This window comes from Xylaria bambusicola (genome assembly GCF_022495145.1).
Source record: "Xylaria bambusicola strain CBS 139988 unplaced genomic scaffold F5B22scaffold_37, whole genome shotgun sequence".
NCBI lineage: Eukaryota > Fungi > Ascomycota > Sordariomycetes > Xylariales > Xylariaceae > Xylaria > Xylaria bambusicola.
This window is the reverse complement of record NW_025953590.1, coordinates 176,015-190,682: the sequence shown is the minus strand read 5'-3', so window position 1 is coordinate 190,682 and position 14,668 is coordinate 176,015. Positions and strand designations below refer to the sequence as shown.

The window sequence follows — 14,668 nt, the reverse complement described above, 5'->3', positions numbered from 1 at the left end:
ACGTTTCCATGTGAAGCCATAGCCGTCGTCAATATCTTCGCTATGTCGTGCCGGTAATCACATATAGTTTGGACTCGTGGGCGCGTCATTTCTGATTCTCCACGTGTCTTCTCCACGCGTCTACCTCTTGGAAACTACCTGGTTTAATATATCTATCCACGATCTACTATGGGGTTCATTGAGGCAATGGAGTCACTTAAGGCTGTAGTGAATCGCTCTGAAACCAAGATTGGGGGAACAGATTTCACGAATGAATGATTTCTTGAAAACACTTGGCATTCAATATTATATTATACCATCAAGCAACTTGGTCTCTGTGCGAATGGCTTGAAGCAAGGTGAACCCCAATGAACTTTAGATGATGTGAAAAAGCCATGGAATCATGCTTACATATAAAATCAACACGATTAGTATGGCGTACTACGGAGTGCATGATTGCAGATGCATGCCACAGCTCTTGCGCGAGTCTGCCTTACACAGTACAGCTGGGGACCTCGCCGCATGGTGAATCACTGAATGCAAACCTCATCCTCGTAGCTAGTTGAAGATTGGCAGGGCCCAGTGAAAACTTTTATACTATTTTCGAGTATTAGTATGATGAAGGAATCTCCAGCATACCTACTGAATCGGCTAATGATAAGAATACTGTTAGGGACAATTTCTCCTAGAAACGCGTAGAATTCGAGATCATAGCTACCCCAGGTCTTCAAGATGGCTAAGATTTATAACCTAACTCCGAAAGCGTCACGTTATCATTGGATACCTAAACCCGCCTTGCGCCAGGCAGGCAGTGTGGCACAGCTTACGTGCAGGAGTAAGGCAGCCATGGCAATTGTTGACCATAAGGCTCTGAAGTCAAACTCATCTTCGATCTCAGCAAGACCGATGCTAGCATGTGTCACGATCGATTAAGCGGTCGGGTTGGTTGATACCTTACTTTCGTATCAATACCCCGATGACAACTTGAGAGAACTGCAGTTGCGAGGATAATGGACCCGGTAACAGCTGTAGGAGTAGCCGCAGCCGCGGTGCAATTCCTTGACGCCTCAAGTAAGTCACCATTAAACATCGCATACTTAGCCTGGAAACTCTCGAACTCGATTCTTTCCGCCGCTTTATAGATGCTTTTCTTCATCCAGTGCATAGCTGTGGCTGCCTATCTCTAACAACCGATATCACAGTCAAGGTGTACAATACGTTCCAGGAAATCAGAGGCAGCTCTATACTCACTACGAAGCATAATGAACAGCTCGAAGATAATATTCGATCTGTCCAAAGTCTGAGGTCTAGCTTGAAATCAGCATGTACACCTCAGGGAGCAAATGACCCGGTCTCTAAGCTCTCAGACCAGTGTATATCAAAAGCTGATGAACTCTTGAAACTCCTTGAATATATTCGCGGTTCTGGGAAGGATATAAGTCGAGCACGAGCCCTCAGCCGCGCAGTTCGCAAACGGAAGGCTATAGAAGAACTCCATTACTCCCTTAAGGAGGGCCAGGACACCTTGAACCACATGATAACCCAAAAATTACTGTAAGCATATGATAATCACGAAGGACGATTCCTAGGACAATTTAACGCTAATACAAAACTAGACCCTCCATTGACATGTTGAAGGTGGAGCAGAGCAAGGAGTTTGCAAATATCAATTCGATCGGCCAAGAACTCATCAAAGCACAGCTCGAGCAGCAAAGGATTCAGGAAGCTCACCATACCACATTAACTGATAAGCTGGATAGCATTCAGTGCGACACACAGCTTCGTTTGAATGAAGCGGATCATTTGAAAAAACGCGAGAAACTCTTGGGGAGTTTATGGTTTCCCGAAATCGATCAACGCCGAAATGAAATCAAAGAGCCCGCACCGAGAACCTTAGAGTGGCTATTTGATCCAGAATATTATACACCCTCGGAATCTAATGATCACCAACTACTCTGGCCAGACTTTAGACGGTGGCTCCGCGAAGATACTTCCACATACTGGATATCCGGCAAAGCCGGGTCGGGAAAGTCCACATTGATGGCACACATCGTTGATGATGAGAGAACATGCAAAAATCTAGAAGTATGGAGCCGTGGATATAGGCTCAGAGTTTTGTCGTTCTTCTTCTGGCGTGCTGGATCCCAACTCCAGAATAGTGTTCTGGGGCTTCTTCGCAGCCTTCTATATCAGCTTTGCATTTTAGAACCCGAAATCGCAGACATCATACTGTCTAAGTTATCGTCACCTATGGCGATGATACCAACCTGGACAGAACGAAGTCTGCTGAGCTTTGCTACTGAGGCAATTCGTTCCAGTAAAGGGACTCGGTTCTGTATCTTCATTGACGGACTGGACGAATACACAGGGCCTTACGATGATCTAGTCGATCACATTGATAAGCTGAGCAGCTTTGGCAATTCAAAAGCCTGCCTTTCTAGTCGACCAGAGGTAGCGCTTACCACGAGGTTCCAAGGCTTGAAACAGCTTCGCCTTCAAGACTTGAATAGCAACGACATCAAAGCATTTGTTAAAGGTTCCCTTCAGAAGACGCAACTGAGCAAGCATTTTCGTTCAGAGTTAATCTCAGAAGTCACCTGGAGATCAGATGGTGTCTTCTTGTGGGCGTCTCTGGTAGCCCAGTCGCTTGTGAGGGGGTCTAATGCGGGTGACAGCGAGGAAATCCTACGGGAACGCCTTGATACGCTACCCAACGACATGAACCACCTTTTTGAACATATGCTCTCCAAAGTTGACCCTGTTCACCGAAAGTCGTTGGCCTTCTATGTACAGATAATGAACATCGCTCGGAAAGATAGCCCCGTCTGGTATTACGGTTTAGCTAATACCCTTCCAATTATTGTAACAGCACAATTAGAAAAGGATATCAATTCCTATGAAGAGTTCTTAGATGAATGCAAGCTCACGGAAATGCGTATTGCCACCCGAACCGCAGGTCTCCTTGAAGTCGGCTGGATCAGCGGCATGGTATCTCGCTTTCTGAACGAGTATTATTGGGAGGCTGCCACTTTCAGATTTGCCACTACTCACCCGAGATTTATGTGGATACCAGATATCTCTAACCGTCGCATATGTTCTAAAGACGAACCATATCTTGCCATGTCCTATTCTGAATGTAAAAAACTGAAATGGATACATAGGTCGGCATTCGAGTTTCTCTCCAATCTGGATAGCAGTCCACTACTCGAATACAGCTGGAGCCCTGAGGCACTGTTTCGACAGATCGGCGAAGCTCATATAACCTATGCGATAACCGCTCCATCATACGTTACAGATACAAAAAGTTCGTTACTACACGATCTGTTGACCCCCACCATGATTTTTCTAGGTGCATACTATGATGACTATCCTACAATCGCTTCATCCTTGCTCGATACCTTATGTACTGTGTGTACACAACTTGACAACAATGAGTTTCAAGGAACAGAGCAGCGTCAATTTCTAGCTCCTGATGCCATTACGCCTGCCGGAAAGTATTGGTTCTGGATTCAATGTGTGGAATCCCCCAAGCTCCAACCCTATGCCTTGTCTCGTTTAAACTTTATCTTCACTGGATCCACTTGTGAAAGTCTTGTTGCACATATCCTATGGAGGACCCTCTACACCTTCAGATCTCCCGACTACCTTGTGAATACTCTTTCCACCCAACTTGTGAATAGTCTTGCAGACGTTCTATCTCGCTCTATAATGGAGGGGCATGAGGTTGGTGGGTTTTCAGAAGCTGCTGAATATAACAGCATTATTATAGAGAAATTCCCACGAAATGATGCGCCGGTCATTATTCGTAATTTCAATAGTGCGACATGGAAAGAGTCAATTAAGAATAGATGTATGCTGGACATCATGAAGCGGCTGATGAAGATTGTTGACGACCATACTCTGTTCTATAATCGACTAGTGCCAATATCACTGCTTACTTTGATGGACTTTATGGGCCTATACGTCTCGCCGACTATTTGGCTCAACAAGATACGTATCCAGATATCTGCCAAAGCGTGGACCATGCTATGGAGCGCTATTGATTATAGAACGATTGAGACAGGCACCATTGGAAGGCACATCTCGGCCACGGAAGTCGATGGAGCCGTTCAGATCCTGTGTTGGCCATCCCATACGAGCACACAGAATGTTTCACGTAGATTCAATGATGATTACGTACACCTATCTGAAGTTAAAGAGCTGCAAGTTACCGACTTCATTTGCCTTCGACCCAGTGCAGCGACATCTGACCGAGTGCTAAGCCTTCTCGGCTACCGTTTTTATGCCAATCAATACAAGTTCGAGTTTGGCATATTGCCGGATACACAGAAACTACTCGAAGTGACGGACATGTTACTCCAGGAGATCAAATCAGATGAGCAAGGTTTGGATGGTGGCCAACAGCTCCTGGCTGCTGCTTGCGTCAAGGCAGGCCTGCTGAACATCGATTCTGACCAATTCCTCCACATCAACGATCCTGCCCAATCTTCGCACGATGGTAACAACTGATTAGCACTTGCTAAGTTTTCTCGGGCACTGAGTAACCCAATGGAGACACGTGTATTGCAAAAGCCAGTCACTCATCCGATATTTCTGAGGCATAGATAGTTACACTAGGCTCTGGGAAATTAGCTATTATGATTTGATCACCGGAAGATGGTAAAGGAAAACTTGATGAGAAATCCGTTGTGGCTCCCCTTGCAACACAGTCCCTAAAACACACCGACGTTCAAGATCTTGACTTCCTTCTCTCTTTCTCTCTCTCTTTTTTTTTTTTTTTTTTTTTTTTTTTTTTTTCCCATCTGGCCGGAGATTCCAGCTAGTGCACCTCTTCTAGCCTCTCATCGCCATCCCTCAATACACCCTCACATACACCGCTAATCTCAAGCCCCCCCAGGTATCACAAAACGTCAACGCCACCCCTTCCATCCTGCCTCTCCCTCCTCTCTTAGCCTCTCTTCACCTTCACAGCAGAAGCCTCCAACCAACTCCCCAACAACCCACAGACAGCAGCGAACGCGAACAGCGGCGCCTGCGGGAACCCGGGGCCGCCGAACTCCGGGTCAAGACCCATGGTGCCCGGGTAGAGGATGGAGCAGATACCCGCGATCCAGTAAATAGACCCCGTGAACGCGGACACCAGCATGAACTCTCTCTTCAGCGTCGGCGTTTCGGCGCTCCGCCACGCGTAGAACAGTGTCGCTGAGCCTAGGAGGAGGGAGAGATTGATTGTTTGGCCATTGTGGAATCTGGGGACGTTAGAGAGGATATCGGAGTGGAATCTGGTACTCGAACTCACTTCGCATGAGGCGGCCAGTTGGGATTGAACATGTGCGTGGGGCCGTAGTCGGCGATGGGAGCCCCGAGGAGTAGGAGAATGCCATCGATTGTGAGGAGGATACGGCCTAGCATTGTGCTCGGATTCCAACAATTAACGCCTTTTTTTTCTCTTTTTCTTATTTCTCTCTTCAATTTTTCTGGGTTTCTCGTGGAATACTGCTTCCGATGGCAAGAGGTCAGACCGAGATGACGTAGGTTAGTTAGCATGTAACAGAGCAACGTTAGTGTATGCGTAGCGCGACACAGACGCGGTAGATATTATCGATCAATGATAGCCGGCGATGATGAGAAGTAGAAAGAGACGCAACCACATTAAAAGCGGCCTGTGTACTTCCAGCCTTCGCTTCCTCTTCACGACAACGAATGAAGACGCTTATGAATTCGTCCGATCCGAGCGGACGACGGCTTACGATCGGGACGCCTGAGACATCCGAGCATAAACGAGCGAGCCCGTCCCAGCAAATTACAGTCCACGTCGGGGACCTTTTGTCCTACCTCCAACCCATCCGGCCAGTCAAGTGTCCCATTCATCACGCCACGGAAACGCCAATGTCAGCAGCAAGACGTTAAAAGCAATTGGCTGGCTAGCCGTGCGTTACCTACTTGACCCGCTGAATCATAATGTACAGACACAATCTCTGCTTCTAAAAAACCAACTCGAGATACCGGCGGGTTGATTCAATGAACATTGCTATATGATGAACTGGAAAAGCTCGCGCTTCTACCACCTATCCAACAAGCCAAGAAGAGACTCTTAAATATCAAGTAATCCAGACGCATGAAGAGGGCGCGCACAACACACGCCAGCGCGGACTTCCCCTCATCACCCCGTAGACAAACTGCCCTTCAACGAAGGCGAAGACCACCAAGCACGTGATCGAAGAGGTGAATGAATGCTTTGAATAGTGTTATAACAGCATACAGACGAATTCACAATCCCGGACGGAAACGTCGCACGAACTTGGTAGGTAAGAATATTAAGAGATTTGTGATATGATATATAACATACAAGAATAAGTCGTGGCTATTCACGTGGCAAAATCTCTGCCTTGCAGCAAAGGGAATCCAGAAGCCCTCCTAGTGCCTCATACCACTAGCTCCAAGCTGAACACCAGACACCGAGCTCCCTTGAAAATATGTTACCATCTGGGATGCTTTCCTAAACGTCCATCTCGTGGTCAAGAAGACCTGTTTTCCCATTTAGGGTTCCACGGGGAAGATGGGTAAATCCCAGGGAAAAAAAAGAAAAATAACATGAATGGTCTTGCAGGAGACCGGATATCTTCCTCCTTCATAAATCCAACAAGAGGTAACATGATGCAATATGCCAACTTATCGCTATTGCGTATACGCATGAATCCACTGTACCGTCGCTGAGCCCCCATTTCGCCATCATTCCGCCAATGTTTTGGTGTTCGTAATCATCATGCCACCGTATTGATCATAACAAAGAACTACTTTTCCGTATGTCCATTGTTGAGCAACATTTCCAGCACAATCTGTTGACCTGCAACTTCTGGGTGTGCCATTGCAATTTTGACGGTGCCTTTTGAATCCATTCCATTTTCAACCTCGTTAGTTCCCGCCCCAACTCCATTAGAGTTATAGAAGCCTCCTGTAGGCCCTCTAACACCGTAGTCCAAAACTCGAACATCGCGACCGGCAATGATCTGGCGTAACCGGCCATTCTCGGCATTTCGTACTTCCACATAGTCGTCGTTGAAAAGGACAAGATACTGTCCATACATCGTGGCTCCCTTGGCTTTCTTTTGTTTTCCTGAATATTCCATTATGACACTACGACTGACATCGCCATGCTTGTCGACGTAGACTGCGCAGTCTTCATACGCCAGGATATACTCCTGATCATTGAGACGGAACATACCCAAAGGCCGCTGATCCCTGACTCGGCTTGAGATGTTAGCAATAGCCGGTTGCCTAGCGTCCGGTATGGACATGGGTATTTTCTTATCGAGTGTCATAAGTTCGAAGCCTTTCGCTGTCGCAATGGCGATGTAGGAGTGGAAAATATTCAGCGAGTAACACTCGACAGGGAGATAAAAGTCGTCATAGTCTCTGAACGTCTCGGTAGCACCGCTTCCGATTCGTCGTGAACCGCCAAAGAGGCGTGATTTCTTTTCCGTTGCTTTCTGAAATACAGGCTCAAGGACCTTGAAAGTGCTGTGTAGGTTCTCCTTCTTTTTGTAGAAAACTAGCATCCGATCCTTCATACGGGCCGTTGCAAAGAATGCTACATCTTTCGCTAGCCGTTGTGGCGAGCGACGAGGATTGTCACTGGTGGAGGTAGGGAAGTTAGAGGGTGGTGAGACCACATCGAGTGGATATGATATGAGGTTACGGTCCGAAAGCACAAGAACAGCAGAGAATTCCTCGAGCACTGCAATTTGTGTGACACGGGCTACCGAGATGGTCTATCAAGTGCGTCAGTGCTATATTCCCAATATATAGATGTGGTGAGTATCTTACCTTAGTCCAACCTCTCTGGTCGCTGGCCTCCGCTACGCAAACACCGACATCAGTCCCTACCGCTACCATGTTTCTCCCAAACGCCGAGAAACCAGTAGCACAGTACACAGCCGCACGTGATATCGGTGGAGGGCCTCTACCAGGACCGAAAGTTTTCTCTAAATCTCGAATAGCCCTGTCTAGGGGTGTGCCACGGATGTGTACGCCACCCATATACTTGCCCACGCCAGATATCGAATCATAAGCGAAGGCGCTATCTGCCATAACACGCAATTTGAATGGTTCTGCATTCTGAGCGTGTAGAGCCTTAGCAAAACGTGTCTTTGCTTCAATGATCCGGTCACACCAGTCCTGACGTGATTGTGCAGATGAAGCGAAGAGCGTATAGACTTCGTGACCCAGATGTTTAACGCGGAAAGGATACAGGATTTTTCCCTCGCTGTCAAGGGGTGCTAGTCTATTCATAGCAGAGCCTACAGAAGAGCTTGTCGCCGTGTGTTCGAGGCCGGGGCGCTCACTGGCATTCGTAGCAATCTTATTGAGCTTGGTCTCCGAGCCGGGATTGGTGGATCGAGTCAGCGGCGTCGCGATACCTTTCTGTTTCGAAATAGGATCGTCCTGGCTGCTCTCTAGGAAAAGAAGTGACATAGGTATTGGCTTACCATGTTAGTAAAAATGCCGTCAGTCACAGAGTTCCAGCAGAAACTTACCTCCTTTGATACGTCATACTTTTTCTCTTGTCTAGCGTCGCGTGTCAAAATGAGTTTGGCGAGGATTAGATAATGATCGAAAAGGAGAGCATGCGTATCGACCCATCTTACGCCCTTAGAACCCATTCGTTGCAAATCGCCCTGCAGAATGAGCTCTCTACCAAGATGATCTAGATTCAAGTCGGCATGGAAACCGGGGCGCAGGACAAGCATCTGATCCAGCTCAATCATGGCTACCTTCTTTTCCATCTCAGCAACCTTGGCATCACATTCATGCGCCACAGCCTTGATTTCTTCGATAGCCTTGATCATGTTCGCCTTTTCCTCGCTATCTTGCAACATCTCTTTTAAGACACTATCCAGCAAAAGGGGGTAGCGCTGCAAACGGGTAATCGGTGATTTGATGTATGTATCCCAGCTGAGGCGTTGTGAACGTGGATCCTTACTTACGGCATCCAAGAATTGTCGAAACATAACATTTCGATCGGATTCTCTCTTGATAAGGAATGTTGCATAATTAAAGGACGCCGCATACTCAATGTAAGCTGTCCTGGCCTTTCGAACCCATTCTCGAAAGATATCGCTGAGACCAACGACCCAAGGGCCTTGTTCTCTTTGCCGATATTTCATCTGAGCCAGTAAATGGTCTTTGTTGACACGCTGAACAGCGTCAGCTTTACCAAAGACAGCATTGACGAATTTTTCCATCCTCGCTTCTGCTATGATCTTCGGCTGAGTAGCCACAAGCCGGTCTCTGTACAGGTGCCTCAAAACATCGAGTTGATCCATATATGACTCTTCCGTCGTGATGCATTCGTGTAGAATATTCTGCCTCTTGATTTCATGCTTCGACTTGTCTCCAATGCTCTCCTTAGTCAGTTTGTAAAAGCTAGCCCAGTCGAGGGTCTTTGCTCCATCCATTACGATCTCATCGAGGTTTGCTTTCTTCAACGTCCGCATGCAGTGGAAAGAATAGCACCGCCCAGCCATATCTTGAGACCCCATAAGTGTCTGATTCTCATGTAACTTTGGCGCGTAACAGCCGACTCCAGTCAACTGCCATAATACACCAGATATGGATCCATGACCAAATTTGAGCCATTCCTCTTCTGGCACCAATATACCAGCTCGAAGAAGAGAGTCGACTACTTGTTCACTAAGAGTTTCCGCATCTGCAACGTTCATGGTAGGGACTTTCAAGCAAAACAGCCTTGTAATTCCATCCTCGACAGTTTTGCGTTTGAGGTCAGGCTCGCCCTCTGCCATGTCTCGGATCCATTTTGCGATTTCACTAAGGGCCCACGGCTCTGTGCATGATTGAACGTCAACCAGCGTAAGCTTGTCCGGTTGAAATTTGCGGCGTCTTCCGGTTGGTAAGGTGATCACATCATAATTGACGGACGAAGGGGTGCCGGTCTCATAGCCTTCATACGGTAGCCCTTGCTGAGCTGCGAGTTGTTGCTGCTGCCTCATATGTCTTATTCTCGAATTACGCTCTTCGGCGGCATCAGTCTTGGACCTACCAGGGGGCTGAACATGAGGTGACGTGCTATGACTTGATAGTGAGATGGATCGCTCCACCTGCAATTGCTGCGCATTTTGTCCGTAATACGCATCGGGGCCCGTATACGCTCGGGAATCCGCACTCAGAGAGTAAGTATGTTGTTGGCCGCTTCGATTCGGAGACTGGACGGATAGTAACGAGCTACTGTCGGATCCTGGGGGGATTGCGGGGAGAGGCCTGTTCCCAATCCCTGGATGATAGAACATATCGGGATAGTCGTCTTTAATTGGTGACTCGCTGTCGCTTCTTCTCGAGTGGATCGAAACATGCTCATCTCCGTCGTCAAAGCTAAGACGATGCGCCCTTGGAGACTGTAAACCACCAACCCCTCCATAGTCCATATCAGCCTGTTCAAAAGCGGGATACCCTGCACTGTCGTGGCTTCTTTGAGAGGCGTGGTTACGACGAAGACCTTGCATATCGAATTGCGTCACCTCGGTGCTAGGAGGAGAGCCGAGGTTATTGTCGTAGGTGAGATGGCCTTCATATCCACCACCCACCAAACCCAGATCCATACCGCCAGCATAGTCACTATCACTACTCGGTTCCTCCTGATGAGTAGGAAGGACTGGTTGAGCTGCAACGTCGGGTTGGCTGAATAACGCGAAAGAACCAGCACCGATCGAGCTGAAACGGCGATCGTCTTCCTCCGCCGCCAGTAATGCCGCAGCACCGGCCGCGCCCTCCGGGTCGCTCTCGTCATCATCGTCTTCAAGAATAGCATTGGGGTTCCTTGAGCTGTTCCTATTTAGTGTAGACGCATTGGAGGAGTAGCGGTTGACACCAGAAGAGTCATCTGAGCTGTTAACTGTCGTTGCGGTAGAATGATAACTTGCAGTTGACGCAAGGCGGCGGAGGTTTTGATGGTCACTATCAGAATATCTTCCATTACGTTGATCATACTGAGCAGGTCGTCCACGTTGTGAGCCTCTTACCCTCCCAAGTTCCGCCTCGATGTCTTGCATGATATTATCCTGTGTAAGATGCTCCTGAGACAGATCGGGTCGGATAGTGCCATTAGATCGATAAGACGCAAAGCTCGGCTCTTCAATGGGTCTACTTGGTAATGGCGCATTTGTCGGGTGTCGCGCTAAAGCAGGCGACGCTTGTGGAGAAGGTACTGGGGATGGTGTCGAATTTGAGTCGGATGCAAGATTAAGAAAGGAATGTGGATCCCGATCAGAATAGTTTGGACCGACAGGTATCTGTGACGATACTGGATAGGGTGCTTGTGATGTTGCTGGCGGGCTCCTCCCATTACCCCAGTATGTTGACCCATATTGGGACTGAATAGGCTCATGCGTGGCCGCATAAGTAGAAGCAGGTATTGTCTGGTCATATCCTGTATAGGTGGTGGGTGGAGAGGGCGTCGCTATCTGAGCTGAAGACTGCGCCGGTTGATGGACATATGTTGGCTGCGATTGGAAGTAGGCAGATTGGCCTGTAGGAGATCCCAACGATGGGCTATTGTAGTTCTGGCTATAGCCTGCATGCGTTGGCTGGCGCTGGGGAACAGTTGAACCCGAATAAGCCGCAGGGTTGTAGGGTGCATGCGCAAAGTTTCCTGTCGCTGCCGTTGGACTATACGGAGCGTTCGGTAAACTAGGCTGGGGCCATCGGTTCGCAGGACGAGGATTGGGGGGTAGACTGTTCGAGTGGGAACGAACGAAAGCCTGCGGGTTATAAGTCGAGGGCGTTGGCGGAGTTTGAGTCTGATACGAGTGTTGATAGCCAGCCATGGCAGGGGTCGAGTTGGCATAGTTTGATCTATTCGCCTCAATAGTCGGGCTCGCTACTAAAAATAATTCATCGTCCATACCAAGACCTCTAGCCGTCGTATTTAAAGTAGGATGGTATGGTAGGCGTGTTGTCGTAGACGAGAAGCCGGTGGAATCGTCGCCATTGTTGAAGCTTGTGGTTCTGGAGGGATAGGCGGGCTGGTCTTGCGAAGGCTGACTGACGATGGGGTATTGAACGGGAGGGACATGGCCGTATCGGCGTTGGTCGTCGCCTCTGAACGACATGACGAGGCTCTTGTGGCAAAGAAAGGACTAGCTTGAAAAGCCAAAGAAACGGCAATTATGCTAGCAAGCTCAACGAGACAGAGAACCAGAGACCAATAATCTGATCACATTGACGACTGTAACAATAACAGAATGGAGTTCGCTCTGGCCCGGTCGCGGCAACTACAATAGCTGGAAAGTCATGCGCCGTCGCACTGCTTATGTCAGGATCAGCCTTATTTGCGACCAGTGCTCTGGCTAGTAAATGGGAAGCGGGTCGCCCAAGATCTCGCGGTAGGTGAACTTTACGGGCGAGTTGATTCCAAAATCGGTGTTTTTAGTAGCCACGGGAGAAGAATACCGAATGAGCAGGCGGTGCGGACAGGCCTTCAAGGGTGCGTAGAGAAGAGGAACCAGCGGTGGCTGCTCGATTTCTTGTCAGCTCGTAACAGGGTAGTGCCCCTCCGACAAGGGAGAGACTACCTTCTTAATCCAAGACAATAGGGTATGAGCTGAACCGATATAATTTATCTTCAATGGCTGTCGTTCGCGACAGGATACAGGGCTAGTCTTGATGCAAAGGAATATAGCGTGCGTGCATACGGCGTGTCGAGGTTGGATATGCGGGCTAGAAGGAACCGCGCACCAGGCGAGTAGGATAGATACGGTAGACTACTTCGTAGGGAGGTATGATCAGGGAGATTGGAGGGATCTTTGTGTGGTAAAGGCCGACGTCGAGTTGGTCATGTCGAACGTGGTGTATCGGCGCACAAGACAAGGCGAATGATCAAAAACCGCGTCGTCAACAAACGCTCCCAAAGACTGAGGCCCGAGATGATATTAGGTGGGTTTGGCAGATGTGAGATTCAGACCGGGGACGTGACATTAGCGTTGAGCGTAAAGAGACGGGAGATTTCGCTTTAGGCCATTTCTCGCTTCATGCATCTGTACATGTAGGTATCTCTACTATGTATTTACCTACTTGGGCGTGTGTACTAAGTAGGTAGGTACTTTAGTCAGTTCAATAGGTATATATGTATGTCAACTACCTAGTAGAGTATCTCGTGAATCGGCGAGAGAGTGTTAGTACCTAGTATTTACACCACACCTACCTCGATACAGCAGGTAGCAGTAGAGGCAGGATAGGCAGGATACCGGTAGGTGAGGGAGACGGATAGGTAAAAGACACAGACAAGGTGGGTGTGGGTGATGAGAGCCAGAATTGGGGCCCTCACTTCGGTAAGTCGAAATGGCTAGGTACTTTCGGCCTAGGTGCCCTGTAAGTACCCCTACATATCACATACATGTACCTATTATGTATGTAAAGTGAGAGAGGTACCTAACATGTGAGCCCCGCTATCTGTCACAACTCGCACCTTGGGTGATGACCTGCAAGTTGCAACCCAACCAGCCCTATGAACGCGAAAGCCGTGACAGCCGGGTCTACCTACTCCATACATGTCATGATGTGAGTAGGTAAGTACCTACCTACCTACCTTCCTACATACATACATCCATTATGTATACACATAACTAAAACTCAGCCACATGGTAAACATAAGTACGTCCAACATGTGGCTAAGATCAAGTCTCGTCTCTAAAAGATGCTGAGCCGCCAACAACACGTGTAACACCTCCCACGAAGATGAATCTGATCTACAAGAGTTCCTCTGTTTGATTTGCCATCGAAAAGCCCAAGGCACTTCCCGTGGCTATGCCATACAGTATTGTAAGGTTGCTGATATTGGCCTATTAGCTTCGCCTAAACTCCAGGTATCCAATCAAACCACCTCAGTCACCGGGTTATGGAGAGTTGCGAATTGGAAGTTGTTTGCTTTCATGTGGTACTTGAAGGCAGGGAGACAGGTAGTACCTAGTCGGTGCCCTAAGCTGAATCCCAAGGCTGGGCAGGTAGCAGTCTCGCACCACTGATCCCTTGATCAGGTGCGAAGAAGCGGCGCAGCATCAGGATCAGCATACTCCCGGCGGACTAGCCGAGGCCGCCCAAGTCTGAATGTCACCTAGATTGCCTCGATTGCTTCTGGAATTCAATGGCCTTCTCCTTTTGGTCGCCTGCCTGCAACACTCCATAAGCAAGTGGTAGTTGAGGATGAAAAAGTGACCAGCGCCCATGCCAACGTGTCTCGCTACCTAACAACATCGTAGGCCTATTCCGGCCTATCTCTGACTCTTGGACACAGTCTACATAGTGGTCCGTGTGTAGGGCTGAGATAAGTCTCATGCCGCCGAGACTAAAACAGGTTCAGGTAACTATATTTGGGAGTCTAGAACAGAACAGCTCAGATGGTATAAAAGGGTCGAATCTTGCCCTCAAGCTACCTAATTCATCACATACAGTAGTATCGTTCAGGATCAGAAACAGACATCTCTCGACGCATGCCAATACCAACTGTTGCAAATAGGTTTCGCTCTCCCCAATTGTAAGTATACCTACCAGGTTAAATAAGCTGTAAGTACTTCTTTGCTACTTTCCGTGACAATAGCCCCCGGTGTCAGGGTAGGGTATCACCATGCATATCTGCTACAGTACCTACAGGTGAGAGTGCTTCGTGCCACCAATCCGC

At 48.4% G+C, this 14,668-nt stretch overlaps 3 protein-coding genes across 3 annotated transcripts; 1 reads left to right on the top strand and 2 right to left on the bottom strand.

Moving 5' to 3' along the window:
* The first annotated feature begins 746 nt into the window (after positions 1-746).
* F5B22DRAFT_616171 (uncharacterized protein) lies at positions 747-4,828 on the top strand. Its single transcript, XM_047975570.1, has 3 exons — positions 747-1,050; positions 1,182-1,533; positions 1,596-4,828. Exons 1-3 carry the CDS (start codon positions 990-992, stop codon positions 4,486-4,488), a joined length of 3,306 nt encoding a protein of 1,101 aa, XP_047828566.1. The 5' UTR covers positions 747-989; the 3' UTR covers positions 4,489-4,828.
* A 99-nt stretch (positions 4,829-4,927) lies between these two features.
* F5B22DRAFT_648831 (uncharacterized protein) lies at positions 4,928-5,391 on the bottom strand (the record flags this gene model as incomplete). The annotated part of the gene is made up of 2 exons (XM_047979080.1): positions 4,928-5,228; positions 5,279-5,391. The coding sequence occupies 2 exons, from the start codon at positions 5,389-5,391 to the stop codon at positions 4,928-4,930; spliced, it is 414 nt and encodes a 137-aa protein (XP_047828565.1).
* Positions 5,392-6,251: 860 nt separating this feature from the next.
* Positions 6,252-12,350, bottom strand: F5B22DRAFT_318194 (CNH domain-containing protein). The gene is made up of 3 exons (XM_047970676.1): positions 8,517-12,350; positions 7,807-8,463; positions 6,252-7,751 (listed from the first exon to the last, which is right to left on the bottom strand). The coding sequence occupies exons 1-3, from the start codon at positions 12,102-12,104 to the stop codon at positions 6,774-6,776; spliced, it is 5,223 nt and encodes a 1,740-aa protein (XP_047828564.1). The 5' UTR covers positions 12,105-12,350; the 3' UTR covers positions 6,252-6,773.
* Positions 12,351-14,668: the final 2,318 nt, after the last annotated feature.